Source organism: Oculina patagonica, chromosome 5 (genome assembly GCF_052425735.1).
Source record: "Oculina patagonica isolate OP01 chromosome 5, crgOcupat, whole genome shotgun sequence".
NCBI classification, from domain to species: Eukaryota; Metazoa; Cnidaria; class Anthozoa; order Scleractinia; family Oculinidae; genus Oculina; species Oculina patagonica.
This window is the reverse complement of record NC_135762.1, coordinates 25,538,486-25,555,080: the sequence shown is the minus strand read 5'-3', so window position 1 is coordinate 25,555,080 and position 16,595 is coordinate 25,538,486. Positions and strand designations below refer to the sequence as shown.

General features: G+C 39.6%; 2 protein-coding genes across 12 annotated transcripts in view; one reads left to right on the top strand and one right to left on the bottom strand.

Moving 5' to 3' along the window:
- Positions 1-11,597, bottom strand: part of LOC144653536 (stAR-related lipid transfer protein 13-like) — a 38,898-nt gene extending 27,301 nt beyond the window's left edge. For 2 of the 11 annotated variants that reach the window (XM_078513535.1, XM_078513542.1), the window contains exons 1-2: positions 3,753-3,858; positions 2,283-2,344 (exon numbers count right to left, since the gene is read on the bottom strand). In XM_078513535.1, the coding sequence (XP_078369661.1) occupies positions 2,283-2,344; positions 3,753-3,843 (153 nt within the window). In that variant the 5' untranslated portion in view covers positions 3,844-3,858. Of the gene's footprint in view, positions 1-101; positions 259-2,282; positions 2,345-3,752; positions 3,859-5,699; positions 5,953-9,070; positions 9,281-11,378 lie in introns of those variants that run through there. The other 9 variants (XM_078513534.1, XM_078513538.1, XM_078513536.1 and 6 more) reach the window with 9 other exon arrangements.
- Positions 1-16,595, top strand: part of LOC144653540 (dual 3',5'-cyclic-AMP and -GMP phosphodiesterase 11-like) — a 260,413-nt gene that overhangs the window by 111,682 nt on the left and 132,136 nt on the right. The window lies entirely within an intron of this gene.

Below are 16,595 nucleotides of genomic sequence, written 5' to 3'. Positions count from 1 at the left end.
TTATCACCCACTCGATAGACTCCGCGCGCCGCTAAACCGCCAGGTCAGATGACGGCACAATTTGCACATGATTAAATACGCGATGAAACGATTTAACTTACGTCTAACATAAGTAACCACGTTCCACCCATATGGCGCCTTCGTTTTAGACACGTCTCCTCCATAACTTCTTCGAGTAAGTTTCTCGGCAATTTCGTTTAAGAGCGTTTAGTTACTCGCTTTCTTCCTCTCTCAAAGCAAAGCTATGTTAAGAAATGCCGTCAAGCATAAGATATCCGACGTTTGCCACCCACCCTCTTACTTAGCATTAAAACCCGTGCGGTCACGAACAGCATAACATTAAGGGCCAACATATCTCCGTATATTGGTCTTTATAGGAATAGAATTTTTGGTTTATTTTGGTCCGAGTGTCTTATAAGTAGTGTTTTTATGGCGCCAGTTGGTATTAACATGCAATGATGTGTTTACGTTAAGCTCACGTTATTCATGCCCTTAGAGAGGTGTATAATTAGCGTGCACGCCCAAGCCAGAATAATAGATATAGTTTTTTCCGCTGGTTTGTAGCTTTTGTTTCACGGACAAGTGCTTCCCTTTGATAAGAAATATCGGAATAATTATGAGCTTCGGTTGTTTTAGTAGAAATGACAGAAGAGTTGTTTATGTCGGCTTGCCGAAGTCGGCTTTAGGAAAACAATCCGGTTAATTCGTATTTACTAATATCAAGGGATGATATTCTCAATTCTAGAATAGTATTTCTTCCCGCCTTTGCACGATTCTGGCTAAGAGATCGTTGAAGTTCGAACGAAGCAATCAATTGAGCTTGAACTACCTCATAGCGCACGTAATCGCCACTTCAAAGTCACATGAGCGTTAATTGAACATTTTTCCTTTTGTGTGTGTGGTTTTTGATAGCCTGGTTAAAATGTTAAGGTATTTACAGAGGAAGTCATAATTTTGTTTTGTGGTTTTCCGTTCTTACTCGAAAGAGAACTGAAAGTATGCACGGACGATTATGACGGCGACCACACGGGAGAGACTGAAACCGAAAGTTACTGCTTTCATTACTGTGGTGCCTAGGCTCCGTGGGCCAAGTAGGTTCGCAAAACACGTGAAATCAAAAGAGAACTGATCCGGGTGCGTAAATATAATGAAAACAATTAAGCAATACCCGTCCCTCTCCCGGGGGGGCCCGCCGTCGCTGTGGGCTTCTTTTTCTGGGTGGTTGCCGCCATCGGTCAGTGCGCGGTCGCGGCGTCGTCGGGGCGGCCGCCGGGGGGAGTGCGGCGCCGCGGGGGTGGCCCGCTGTCTCTCGGTCGCTGTGGTCTCGGTGCGGGTCGTGCATGGTTCTGTCGGTGTGGCGGCGGGTCCGTTCTTCTCTTCGTTCCTCCTCGGTCTCCGCGTGTCCTCCCTCGTCCCTCTCGTCCCCCCCTTTTGGGTTCCTTCTGTCAGGTCGCTGGGTCGGTGCGTACTGCCGGTCGGCTCAGGGGCTTTAGTCGGCTCTACGGGGAATGGCTGGTCGCGTTGTCGTCGTTCGCTGGCTCCTCCGGCACGCTGTGGTTCTCTTCTCTCCTCGCTCATTGGGGGGCTGGACATTCAATTTGGTATGTTTTCTCTTTTTCGTACTGTTCTGCGTCTTTTGGCGTTTGTTTTTTTGTGGGACCGGCGTGACGTCAGAACCGTGTCTCTCATCTCACACCTCGACCAATGGGCGCGCGTACTATCTTAATTATTTTATAAAACCTGTTAGTGTATAAACAAAGAAACGCAAAGTTCGGCTCTACGGAGTTCTTCATATCAGCTAGCTTTTGGAAAATAGCGTGTACAGCCCTTTATATCAGTGGCCACTATGTTTTACAGGTTTTGCCATTTCGTACGGTTCACCAAAATAGCGGCCATGAACTAAAAGGAACTCTCGAGAACTCTGAAGAAGTATTGCAAATTTTTCACATGAACATCATCGAAAATATTGTTTCTGTTGTTTATGGCAATTTCTAAAGCGTAGTGATCTGATCGTCACGTGCTTTCTACAGACCGAGCCACGAAAGGTTACTGGGGTAAGGGTTGGTAAGCGAAAAGAAACTATTTGTTATCTGTTTCTGTTACCTTTCGTTATTTGAAAAAAAATGGCATTGTTAAAAATGGGAAATCAACGAGATAATCTCTCATATCGCTTAGTGATATATAGGTGGTGCAGGCCTAAATTCTCCTCTGGAAGACATGTCTGAGTTGTGTTTAAAATAATGAGAAACTATAGGATTACTAGAACAATTAACGAAACTTACAGAAAGAATTTCCACGTAACTCATCGGCTTCGTGATAAACGGAGTTCTTCGAAATGAGCTGGCTGCAAAAGATAAGAATACGTCATTAGTTAAGTTCCATTACAACTGTAACTGATGTCGGGTGGGTGTCAATAGATCGATCGTGTCTGGCGGTATTAAGTGAACAACAAAATGATGGAATGCCAAAAGAGAAATCAATGATGTACTCATCTTGTTAGTTAACTTACAGAAGTTAATAGAATCGAACTACTTTGTAGCTACATGATAGTAAATGTGTACAGTTCATTGATTTATAGTGCTCATCGGTTATATTTGGAACGGACTTGGAGGAACGAGCCTACAGATATATAGATTCCGAACAATTCTTGGGGAGCAGGAACTTCGCAGTTTTGTATTTATCGAACATAAGTGGATATAACTGACGAGCAAAACTTTTGTCTGTTCGTTATGTCTGGGATACAGACTCTTGGACCGCTCGGGCCACATATGAACTGTATCCTTGTCACAGACAGCGACTCATCCACGTCAAACGACAAAAACAAACAAACAAACAAACAAAGGGAAAACCAATGAAGGAGAAAAGTGTAGATTTTTTGAGCTCAATTAACGTCCAATATTTTATGAGATTCTGTCTGTAAACAACTTTATGTATCATTTCGATCGAAATCCACTTAGCGTATTGCCAAACAGAGTTAAGTGCTAAACATGGTTAACTGATTCTGTACTTATTCCATTTCAATTTATTAGTTTTCTGTCCAGTTTTTCGTGTAAATAAAAAAATGGTTACATAATGACAAAACATGCACATACCATCACGAATCACAAACAACAGCAATAAGTATTTTACAACTGGACAAATGATGAAGGAAATTCTGGTCATCAGTAGCCATATTCATTGGGCAATATGCAAAGGAGATTGCGAATCGAAGGTAAAAGACGTAATCATGAAATTTGTTGTTTGTTGAATTCCAATTAGGCCTAGACACAAAAAGCCGGATATTTTTTTTAGGATTTTTAGAGCATCATGATATTTAGAAATTTTGGGGATTTTTAGAAAAAAAAATAGGATTTGTGGGGGATTTTTAGATGATTTGAGGGAAAAATTGTTCTATTTTCTTTGCCGCTTTATTTAAAACTCCTATGAAATGACATTTTTGCCTCATTGTTTCCAGATAGATTTTTAGAGCATTTTTCGGGATATTTGTGTCTAGGCCTAATTCCAATCCGATCTTGGATGCACATAAACGTCTCGTCATGACGAGCTCCTGAGCTCTTCCGTGTAACATGGTTAAATAAATCACATTTACGTTTGCGAGACTTTTTTGGGATCCATGCAATACCTTTGCAAAAATATAGAGAGTTATGTTTAACATTTTAAAATCTTATTGCCTTAGAATTTTGGAAGGAAATACTTTGTTTATGTTAGTGTTACCTCTATCAAACGCATCACAAGTGACAAACACAACTTACAGATCATTTTCAAAGCAATTGCAGCTTTTTTCGAGGGTTGTTTTGCTTCTCTAGCTCCATTTTTCACCAACGACTGAAGGTATGCGACCATGTTAGTAAAAAACCACGACAAAATCTATTTCACTTCCTTTTAGGTGTGTAATAAAACAAGGGTCACCCTTGTTTACGTCAAACAGCACATATTCATTGCTGGGAACGCTTCACGTACAAAGGTCTTTGGCCGTCAGTTGTGTAAAATAAACCCCTTATTTTGGTTACATACTCAAAGGTCAACCCCAACCCCGCGTGCATGCTCTTAACCCCTTATCTACGAAGCTAAAAGTGCCAACTCTTAATAATACAGTAAATTTTACAAACTTTTTTTGAATTTCAACTCAGAAATAAATCGTGATACAAGCAAGACAAGACCGAAGTACTGCTCAAAAGCTTTCATTTTCTTTGGCCACACGCAGAAACTCAAAACTAAGAAAAAAAATCCTGTGATTCAAGGAAAAAAGGTTAACATTCGCTTGAGGGTAATTAGCGGTTGTTTAATTGGATTTATTTCCGGTATTTATGGCTAATAAATTTAACAGTTTTCCATTCTGCAGACCGTGCTCTGTTTGCTCAATGGGTGGATAACGCCATCCACCGGATAAATCACCATCCACTGCAATGCTAACAAAATAACCCAAGCTATCCATTGGAAAGTAGTTTTGTCCGGTGGATAGCGTTGTCAATTCTGTGAGCAACCGGGATCAGGGTTGTAATTTTCATGCGGACTGTTCCTCGCAAAAGAACTTGAGAGGTGCTTTTCTATTCAATGCATGAAGAGATTTATCCACACATCGAAATGAGGTTAACGAGAACGCATATCAACGACACACTTAAGATAGGTAGGGTTATTAGATTAGAACAATTTAAACTAGCCGAAAAGGAGTTGTTACTTTTAAAATACAAAAATAGCATACAGTTTCAGTTTCGCAATTACGTACCTATATAAACCAATAACGGAAATCGTGAATTATCAGAATTAGAACTCAACTGGAGTTTCAAGGAGGAAAATAAATCGACTATTTCCTGTTATTAAGTAAGTAATGAATTGTGTTAAATTCAACAAATCATTTTCAACTTGTAGTAATATAAGACTTGTTGTTGCGTGCATAATAGCAGTTTGCACCGCTGAAATAAAGTGGGTCTGACAAGACTGACCAATTGTCGGCCCGCGATGACGTCATTGCGGGCACTACTCAAAAATTCGAACCCTCCGTTGATGCAGTGAACCTTTTCTAAGTGCATTTTTTAGCAAAGTAGGTATCACGTAATGAATGATTGTTGTGAAGGCTTTAAATTTCTCCATTTTTAAAGCGAGATCTATGTAAACATAGTAAAAATTTATCCCACTTGAAAATTCGTCCGTCAACACCTCGATCTGCGCCAATGTGGTCCAGTGTTACAACATGAGGCAAAAATGTTGCAGCTTTTGTCGATAAAAGAACGCTTCACTCTGCAGACCATTGCTTGTCAAATCATGAGAAACGTTTGCTAATAAAGATGCGTGAAAGTCAATGTTCTGCGATTGACCTCTGTTTTAATTCATTGTCCAAACAATGATTGATTAATAGTTCATGTCTTTCTCACTTCGTGCTCGAGATGATTCGGAAAGGGAGCATAGTTTCTGCAGATTACAAGCTCAACAGTTAATCCTCTTACGCAAACTTTTTGTGATGGCTTGTGCTAAATTAGCGCACGTAATGCCTAGTTCCGATCCGTTGATTGCTTAGTTAACAACCTGAATCTGACAGAAATAGATGGCCGAGGGTAAGGATTGAATGTAATCTGTGTAATGTGGACATAATTATGATGTTTACATCTCCCGACAAAGAATTCAGCCATAAATTAGCTGATGGGACGAGAATGTGAATCGCCTCTCCCTCTCAATTACATGTTGTTTGCAGTGCTCCTTACCTTGAAAGGCAAACCACGTTAGCGCTTCTTTGTCCCCCAGGATTTGGTGGCACAAGGAGAATATGAATTTAAACACGCATTTGACCGAATGGACGGTGAATTCATTATGTTCAGTGTCGAGCGATTTTCCGTGCTTGGTTTCCTTTTGGCTGCATGTCCCTCAGGTCTCGGGTTAAAAACGGGGTGAAAAGATCCAAGAAAGACTTAACAGCCGTTTCGAAATCCCGGATATGAGCTAATATTACATGGCATCTCTCGGCATGCCCGGTGTTCAGCAGCTCAGTGAAAGAGCAATTATAATGAGGTGTGTAAAATATTTGTCCATTCCCAGGGCTAAAGAACTTATCAGCCGTGTGATTGGTCAGTGCTATTGTCTCAAGGCATTTAAAATGCGTATTTTAACAGACAGAAAACATTAACACTTATTGACATATTTCTATCGATCGGGTGGCATTATTTTTGTAAAGGATAAACGGAATGTTGTTTATTACATGCAGTAATTAAAGAGTTACCGTGTTCGACCTCAGGCGGAGCCGCTTAACAATGAAAGAGAAATTATTGCCGGGCTTGATACGTTTTGTTCTTCAATCCTTCTTTTGTTTTGCCGTGAATTAATGTCTTTAGTCATTTATGACTTGAATTGATACTTGCTGAGAAACACTGCTAATTATCTTGTTCATGCCAAATTACCGGAATATTACCCTAATGGTGATTATACGAGCTTATTTTCCTATAGCTGTTATTTCTCGAGAGCAAAGTCCATACTCGTTTTCGTTAATTTATTTTTCACTTGAAAGATAACGATCTACTTAAGAGAATTCCTCCGCTGATCAAGTAATAATCTAAATTCAATTTCACCAGCTAAGGGTGTAAAAAGACAACAGGAGAGATTTACAACAGTAACTTTTTAAATTCATTTTAAACTGTTCCTAGAAGTTCACATACCGGCCGGGGATACTCAAAACATTGCACTTATGTAATATCAATGGCATTCAAGTTGGCTACTCATGACAGAGTTTGTTTATCTTCAAGTTGAGCAAACATTAGTGCGTGACACGAAAACAGCTCAAATCTGGGCGTGATTTTTATATTATCACACGTGATCTGCTAATTTTCCGGACCGAGCAGACCGTGATCCCATTATTCCGGCTGAAAACTTTCGTCAAAAACGAAAAATGAAGCGCCAAACAGTAATTTTCGGTCAAAAAAACAATCAAAAGAAACGAATCATGAAGCCAAAGAGTGATTTTGTGAAAAGGATGCATTATCTTGGCTCGATTTATGCATTTTAGGACTTGCCTTACACTGTGAACTAGCCTGTGACATTGAGATCAAGCTGGGTCGTTATATTATCGTTGTAGCACTTTAACATCTATTTTCCCGACTGGTGGTAACTTATACCGCTTTTTTGTACGGCACTCAAAGTTATTGTAGATTCGTGACAAATTGCTTGATTGCAGTATCCTCCAGACCACACTGGGATCGCAGGTTAATACTGGGATAGCCCCGAAGCGATATTTGACAGTCTTGGAAAATTGCTGGCGATTTTCGTTCGCAGGTTCAGTTTTTGTGCAACATAATCTGTTACTTGAATAGGACTGAATGTATTAAACAGATAAGCAAGATTTTTAACACTAACAATTACGTTAACAATTGACGCCAAGATTTCCCAAATACAGTAGTCTTGTGTGAAAATATGAAGGTGTATATTTATTCAAAGATATACCGTATTTATTCGATTAAGCGCCCCCCCCCCAAAAAAAGCCCCCCCCGAAAAAGCTCCCACCCAGTAGGTAGGAAAAGTTAATAAGGCCCAGTCTCGAATAAGCGCCCACCCCACCCCCCTAAAATGAGAGCATAAGAGGAATTTTGATTATTGTTGAATTTGAGATTAAAATTGACTAAGTACTACTAAGAGACTATCCCGAAGACCGAGTATTTTTAGTTTTTTTTACTGAAACTTTCAATGAACATTTAATATTCAGCTTTCGTAGGCCTTCACGTTTAGTTATTACACATTGTTTTCTTGCAAAATAAACGTACTACTTGCTAAAAATGGTGAAAATGTAATAAGCGCCCAGCCTCGAATAAGCGCCCACTGAACAGGCCCCGTGGGTCTCGGCCCCCGCCTCTTGGCCGCCGTTGTCCTCTCTCCTCGTCTCTCTCTCGTCTGTCCCTTCACTCAGTTCCACGTTCTGTGGGTCGGTGCTGCTGACTAATCTCGAATAAGCGCCCACCCTCAAGGTCCAAAAATTTAATAAGCGCCCTGGGCGCTTAATCGAATAAATACGGTATTCAAATAGTCAGTGGAGGCACTACTCCTTGACTGTGCTATCAAACAAGCTCAATGTCAGTTTAGGCGGCACGCACACGAGGCCTGGAACTAAAGCAGAAAATAAAGCTCCGACGCCCACAGTCATATCTGCTTGCAAACATACAAATAAGCACCACAGATGTCATGTAATAACAACGAAAACGTTCACTTAAAACGTGCTCCCATTTGGGGTCCAACTGACCTTCCAGACGCCGGTTAGGCACTGTTAGACACAGGAGACTCTAGTGAAGAATTGATGTGAAGAGGGCCATAGGTTTTCATGTCTGTTAGGCGAACTTGAAACTCTTTTCCGATTAGTCGATTAGCCACAGCGGGTGTCACCGACAGAATAATATCTTTCATATTTAATATATTGTTATGTTACCTTTTCAATCATTTTCCTTATCTACTGCCACACTTAGACTAACCTAATATCTTTCCCCTAAAGTTCTAATGTACTGGTACATAAGCAGTTCTTATTTTTCTTTCTTTCTCCATGGTGATAAAGCATCCTGAAAAATAAATATTGCTCACCAGTGCGTCGAGTTACGCAATAGATATTACACACTGCATATTGTGAATTGAATCAGTGATTCATAGCAAATAAGTCGCTAGCCACAGCTTTTGCCGAAAATGTCTGATCTTTTGTGTGGTCCTTTTGTGAGGTCTTCCTCGTGGAAGAATATCTTACTAACAAAACAGAAATCACATATTTCCTGCGTAGACAAATAAAATTCGGGGTCTTGTCAAATACTAACCGATATTGCCAATAACATCGTTTACAACACTCGTTCAACTTAAGGTTGTCAAAAGTCCTGGAAATTTTAAATGCTACAAGACCCTTGCGTTGTTTTAATTTAGAGTTGCGCCGACGTGAAACTCGATGAGAAACGGAAATCGTTCCTCGGTATACGGTAACCGGTTTTCGCTCAAAAATCTCAGTCTCTGATCCAATAAGCATTCAACAGTTTAAGGAATCATTAACAGATCGCACAGATAACATATTGTTGCTATTTTCTGACTCAAAAGACAGAAATAAACTACTTGTTATAAATACCTCGTTGTCGATTCCTTATCAAGACGCATCAAAAGTGGTGATAACAACAACAAGAGTCGTTAAGGTAGCTCCGTCCGTTGAGGGTCCATTAAAAAACCGCGGGAGAACATTAAAACCACAATTTTTAGACCATTCCTGAGCGTTTTTAGTTCTCCACAAAGAAGGAAACGGGAAGAACAAACGCAGCATGCAAATACACGCTTTGTTTGTTAATCCTCAAGGTATTTGTGAAGGGAAAATACCACGTATTTTAATAGCATACCAGTGCAAAAAATAGTTCCGAAGAGACGTCAATCCAAGACGTCGCACTTGTCAAAACCACTAAAACCCAATCCAAACTGACCATAATCCTTTCGTGTAAACAACTTGTCACGGAATAATTGGAGGTGAAAAATCGATTCATTAAGAAGGCCAAAATAAAATAGTGGTAACAATATAATAATTCGAAACGGGTCGGAAAAAAGTCGTATGTTATATGAAAATTGAAAATAGTACATTGGTATTTCGTGAAAAAGAAAACAGTTGCATTTACGCACTTATTTTGTCACTATGTTCTTCAGTGAACAACCTGTTAAATAAAGTAATCCTTTATTAAATGTATTGCACATTTGAAATGGCCGACTGTCACGTTTTCAAAAACCAATATTTTTTTTCCTAAGCGAAATGGAAACTTATCTCTTTAACTGAGAAACGTCTAGAAAAGAAGCTTACATAACACAAAATAGCACAAGTAAAAGGATTTAGTTACTAATTAATGCAACTTTTCCTGAATATACGTTCATTATTTTCAATCTTCATTTTGTGTGATATTATAATTACTCGTAAACGGGGTAAACAGACAAAATGGTCTAGAATCTTTTGCGAAATAATAAAACATCCCATCTACGCAAAAATTTATCGTCGGAAAGTACTGTAAAGTTTAGAAAATAATCCCTGGGCTCATTTTTGCTCAAATGAACTTTCCTCGGGTTTATTTTCATGAAAGTAGATTATTGGAGGTACTGCGGTCGTCTTTAAAAGGTTAAGGCTTATATTGCGTTGATATTTTAAGAATATCGTGCAGTATGTTGCCAAATTCATGGAGCTATCAAACGGTTCTGAGCATAGCGACACGAAAGACAAAAGAACCTCGTACAATCTTTGAATAAAAATCAAGACTTTTTGGGTATAAAAGTAACGGCATGGAAAGCAGAAAGTTCTTCGGTCGTTGAATAAAAATCAACATCTCGGATATAACTAACGTAACGATATATGAAACACAAAACAAGTTCAGTATGCACCGTCGTTAATTGAACCCCAATGAACATCATCGCTCATCTTATCGCTTGTCGGTATAAAAACAAAAACAAACTCCAGTCAATCATAGTCGAATCGTTGCCAAATTTGGCAGGGAATTCGCTTTCTCGCCATGATCTGTGCTATGAAGTAACCATGAAATTTATGCAGTTTTGCAAAAAATTTGAACGCTCGATAAAGTAATGCCAATGCCCTCCTAACGGGGATTAACCTGTGGCTTAACAAAAGCGCTATTTTCAAGCGCAGTGGCTTACAGTAGGAAATTGCATTCTTTACTGTTAAACGTAAACTATTTGTGGAGAAAGAGAGCATTATTAGAGAGGGTTTTATGTGCAACTTGTTGAAATGCGGGTTATTTTGAGGGGAATTATTTTTGTATGTGGGGGACTTCAGAAAATCTTCGTACTGTGAAATACTGTCGATATCATAAATGGTTAACAGCCATAATCTTAACCTTTAAACACTGTTTCGTTTTTGGAACAGAACTCTATTTTTAATTGCCGTGAAGAACTATTCGATCGCCGAAAAATACGTGATGGTACGAGCTTTGGTTGTGTCCGTTTTTGTAGTCTAAGTCGGCTAAAGGACCGGCTAAAGACAGCCGATAAGTGCACTTGTGAGTAAACGTTTAATACTGACTTGTAAAAACAAAAAATGTACGCAGCAAAATCTACTTCTGAATGCCGTCGAATACCTCGCTGTGAAAACCTTTGCGCTAGGTTGTTTCATTTTGTTCTCGCTTGCAGCAACTCAGTGAGCTATTGTTCAAAATACCGTTCGCTTTAATCTTCTTACTCGCGTACATAGCGAACGGTAACCGTATATCTCCAGTTCTTTATAGAACTGAGTAGCAACAATGTTCAAACAAATGAATAACTGACTGAATTTACTACCCACTGAGGTGGCACTGACATATTTCTAAGAAAACCCTGATCATCTTTAAAACTCAAGGTCTCTGTCAATCTCTACAATTTGCCAACTGAACTTTAGTGTTGTGACATGATATTGAGACTTGCCTTTACTGGATCTCCAGAAGCTCAATCTTCTTTTCTTCGGCTTTGGCGGCAAAGTGTACGATCCCGTTGAACCTATGCGATGGATTTTGTGTGTGAAAAACATACACCATACCGAACACATGTTGAACTGACTTGGCCGGATAACTCACTGCCACTGACACGACTATTAGCGGCTACATCGGTTGATGGCCCCTTCAGTGTACGTGCTGATGTAGCGAGGCTTATGACGGAACTGTATTAAGAGTGGCAGATATCTCCGCCAGACGTGGTTTTAGAGAGCGATAAATTCTTCACATTCTAGGAAGTGATACTTTTGTTTAGAGTCATAAATCGTGTTACTATTAATGATCTGGCACGTGGTTGAGCCTTTGATCGCCGGCATTCCAAGACCAAAGGATTATTTCTCCTTAGTGAAAACCATACGTTCGTTTTAACCCTGTTATGAGAGTTTGGCGGCACATCAAGTAAATATCTCCCAGCTGATGATATTCTAAATTCTCGTTACCAATGTGTTTGACAGTCTGTTAATAAGGCAGGGAGAAAACAGGTGTTGACCACTCTTAAGAATTAATTAAGTTAGATTGATTGTCGGAAGATGAAACGATGGTTGGCTTAGCTTCTTTAGTTATTTTTGGAGTATTCACCCACACAAATACCCTTTTTGATGCTCCTTAAAAAGGGCCTTTTAGCAATATATAATATCTGACATGATAATGCTAAGAGTAAACAAAGTATGAATAGAAATTAAGGAACTGTTTAGACAAGTAAGAAACTAGAAACTGTTAAAAAAATGTGTCCGACACTTAACTAATCCATTGGAAACAGATTGTGCATATCTACTACTTACTGATGTATCAACATGACTAACTGAATAGTTACGCAAAGGATTTGGCGATTAGTCGGGAAATGGGGCTTTAGCTGGCTAAATAATGCAACCTTTGACGCGGGAGCGTGTTGTAGTAGTTGTAAGATCATGTGAGAATCAGGGAAATTCCGAGAAACAACACGCTGAAAGCAAAAACAGGAAGAGGAGCAGGAGCAGGAACATAAACACACATCACAAATTTAACGTTAAATAAACACTGAATGTAGCTGGACTTTGTAAGAGTTCTCCGACGTTTATGCCTCTGTCATTTATACGAACAGTAAGCTGGATCAGTAGACAAGGCATGGCATAAGACGACTAAGATCAGCGAACCGCTCCGGCATATGACAAAGTATTCCGTATATCGGATGAAACTAATGTTATTCATTATGGAAAACTTTTTGGAATTTCGTATCCCTAAGTGCTGTTAAAAGCGTTCGTTGACGCCAACAGATTATCATCGTGAGAACGGAGCACTTGATGTGTTCTTTGTCTGCGAATACCTATGGCTATTTCCGTGTCTGGTTGCACGACTAATATAATTATGTATACCACATTTCCGAAAAATAAGTTTTTGGCACTTATTGAAATGTAAAAGCTCTCCGTGACTTGATTTATCAGCTATAGAAGATTTTCTATTTACATTTCCTTCAAAAGCGGTAATGGCCACTTCTTACAACGGAAAACGACCCAAAAACCCGGTGGCGTTTAAAGGAAAGTTGCTTAGAATCGCAATTAATGTGGAAATACGTTCTTCCACATGGCTACACGTAAAGATATATTTTTGCGACATGATAAGGTCTGCGTGGGTGTTTTTGTTACGAATCAAGAACGGGGGCAATTATGCTCTCTTATAACACGTCATCAATGTCTACTCGGGGAATCAGGGCATTTGTTATCAATACTTTTATATAGCAAATGACGTTTTCTCGCTTTACTCCATGGTATGGGGATGAGGGCTTTTCACGGATGACACAAAAAAATCCAGACAGGAAAAATAATAAATTAAATTTCCTAGCTTTTAATTTATTTCAGAAAATCTTTAATCCCTTACTTGTTTTTGTAATGGGCGTCCATGTTATTTTTGTGGAAATAATAAAACTATTTGTTTGTCTTGTCTGAAACTGGCTAACGCCTCGGATGGCGTTTACGGAAACCGTTGAAGTAATAAGTTTCCCTTTGCAGCAGGTTCCAGTAGTGTAGCATCTCTCTCTTAAATTATAAGTAAGCTTGTACTTCTATTGATCCTCTGGTGTAGTAAGGGCTATTGTTTTTGGGGCTAGGGGCATGCACCTTTTTCCAATATGGCGGAAAATACATTATTGCTGGTTTGCAGCTGCGTCCGCGCCATGTTGGATGCGGCGCGTTCTCCCCTTGGGCTCTTTTTTTGCTTTCCCATGTTTTTTGTTTGTCATCCACATGGCCGCCTTGTCACGTGTTGCATTCTTTTGTCTTCATGTTAATTGGCCTTCTTGGCCTTGATCGCATCTGCAGAATTCAAAAGAATCTTTGGATTAAAACGAGGCCAGGAAGGCCAATTAACATGAAGACAAAAGAGTACAGGTTTTTTTCCGGCCATTTTGGAAAAGGTGCATGAACTAGTTCCTGTTCAGGTTCCTGTTGTTTAGTTCTATTGTTCTCTGGAAAGGCAGCGAGCCATTCGTATAATAATAATTTATTTCTAGTGCATAACATTAAAAATCTCAATGCCCTTACAAGTAAAGGAATATTTAAAATTACAATAGGATAAAATACTAAATTCTTAAAATCTAAAGTTCATTAAAAATACTAAAATTCATAAAGAAATACTGAAGTTCATTACAAAATACTAAAATTCATTAAAAAAAATACTAAAGATCATTATTGAATAAAAACGTTTTAAGCCTTAGTTTAAAAAATGTCAACCGATGGAGCACTTCTCACATCAAGTGGGAGACTGTTCCACAATGTTGGCGCGCAAGATGAAAAAGCGCGCCCACCGTAATTCTTGGTCTTAAAGACTGGTCTCTATTTGAGAACCCGCGGGAGCTGCTGCCCGACCCAATGGTCGTTATGTTACACGTCTTACACACGGTGTTCCAATGCGACTTGTGTCGAGAGACAAGTCGCACGAAACCATTTGCTTTACAAGGCCTCAGGTGAATACTGCGCTTTCTGAGCTAATTGAGTGTTTCCAAATAGAGAGGAGTTATTTTTCTGTTTTTTTTCCGAAAATAACTTGGCACGGCCAATTTTAGCATAGTCGGTGAATCGTGATGAGGTTTCTTTTTTGTCTGGAAATCTCCTGAACAGTAAGTTACTGCCGGTAACACGTACAGGGTATAAATTTAACGCAACTTAAGCCCTTTAAACGTGAAATAGATATTCTCTTTATTCATTTAAAGAGATTTGCCTTATCGACGATTACCGTGATGATTTATATAGCGCCCTCCTTTCAGTAAGCGCCCAGTCGATAATAAGGCATTCCGCCGTGAATCTTCTTTAATCCTTCCAAAACGTGTCGGCAAATCCAATCAGACTCTCTCGCTAAAATGTTCAGAATTAGGTGTCTATCGTTCGTGGTCTTGCATGTATCATACAAAGAAACAGGTCTTCTTACTTTTATGTTTTGGCAATTGATGTGACTAGCCGGTGACAGCTAGGTGAGGCAACAGTCTGCTCGCTTTTACTAGCTTTTTTGATAAACACCTCTGTTTTTGAATCTTTCTAATCACTTCTTAGATATCACGGTGACGCTTAGAAGGGGAAGTACATTGGAATATTCTCAACGCGTTTGCTAGCAGCTTCAAGAGGTTTCTGTGAAAAAATAATAATTGTCTGAAATACGTCCCAGCCGACCGTTTTCACAAGACCAGAAAGACGTTAGGGCTTCACCTGAAAAAAAAAAAATGGGCGGCCTCCAGGGCTCCATTAAAAATAAAATAGGGCTATAAGGCTCCACCACGTCCTTCAAGGGATTTAGGGGACGATAATCGCCTTTTTGGGTTTCAAAAATGGTTTCGCCTTGGTTCCGGACTAGAAAGCAAAAACTTTGTACGGTGTACGATGAGTTCATGCGTTCTTGGACATTCTAGTCATTCTTACACTCTTACAGAATCCACGCCGAACAAGTGACCGCGAATCGACGCGAATCTGACGCGAATCGCACGATCGAACGCGAATCTTGAACGCAAAAATCTTGAACGCGAAAATCTGAAAACACGAAAATCTGAAACGCGAAAAATCTTGAAACGCAAAAAATCTTGAACGCGAAAATCTTGAAAACGCGAAATCAAAACGCGGAAACGAACGCCAAACAATCTTGAATCACGCGAAAATCGTATAACTTGAAAATCATGAAAGGTCAAATGAGAATTGATCTCCGACACGACGTCTTGTGAAACATGTCTGTTAGGCAAACACACTCCCGTTGGCCGCTTAAAGTAACCTTCAGTCTGTTTAGATTTCGTTCTCTGATCTCTGGCTGTTTCAGTAAAATATTATCCATAATGTTTGCTTGTTCTGTGGCATGTTTAGTAGTCGTATCAGTCCTTAAGAATATTGTTGTCTCACTTCACGTGTTCGGATCAGTCGACCTTACCCTGCAGACAGGCGGTTTATTTTGCGGGTCGGGCGCGAAGTGCTGGTTTTAATTAGCGGGTCACGCGAGGGCGAGCGCGAAGCGCGAATGAAAACCCGCCTGTTCTGCGGCTTCTCCTGATTTTATTTATGTAAGCGTGCGGTCAGCTCGCAGGTTGTCTTTCTGGTGCGGATCTGTCGTCCGGTGTCTCCAGTGAGATTGTCATCCCTAGCTTGGTGTGGCCGTCATCGTATTTCTTGACGAGACTAGGCAACTGATGAGTTCCACTGAGACGAAACTCGAGTCTTGTTAGAATAGCAGAGAGATCATCGTTACCGATCCTGGAGGCTTCAATCGTATCAACTGTATAATTTATTTGTTGGATGAGTAACGAGAAAAAGAATAAAAATGGAGGCAGCTAGTTGAGTTCCAAAACGCAAATCTCAACCAATACTTTTACCGAAACAGCTCAAGGAGTAGTGCTTGGCCTAACAGACATGTATTAACACACAAGCACGTCGTGTCACGTGAGATCAATATCTCATTTGACCTTTATTAATCTTCAAGCTTTTTCGCGTTTTCAAGATTTTTTTCGCGTTTTTCAGATTTTTTACCGTTTTTCAAGATTTTTCCGTTTTTCAAGTTTTTTTTCGCGTTTTTCAATTTTTCGTGTTTTTCAGATTTTTTACCGTTTTTCAATTTTTCGCGTTTTTCAATTTGTCACTTTTTTTTTTTAATTTTTCACTTTTTTCAATTTCTCTCGTTTTTCAAATTTTTTTTTTCAATTTC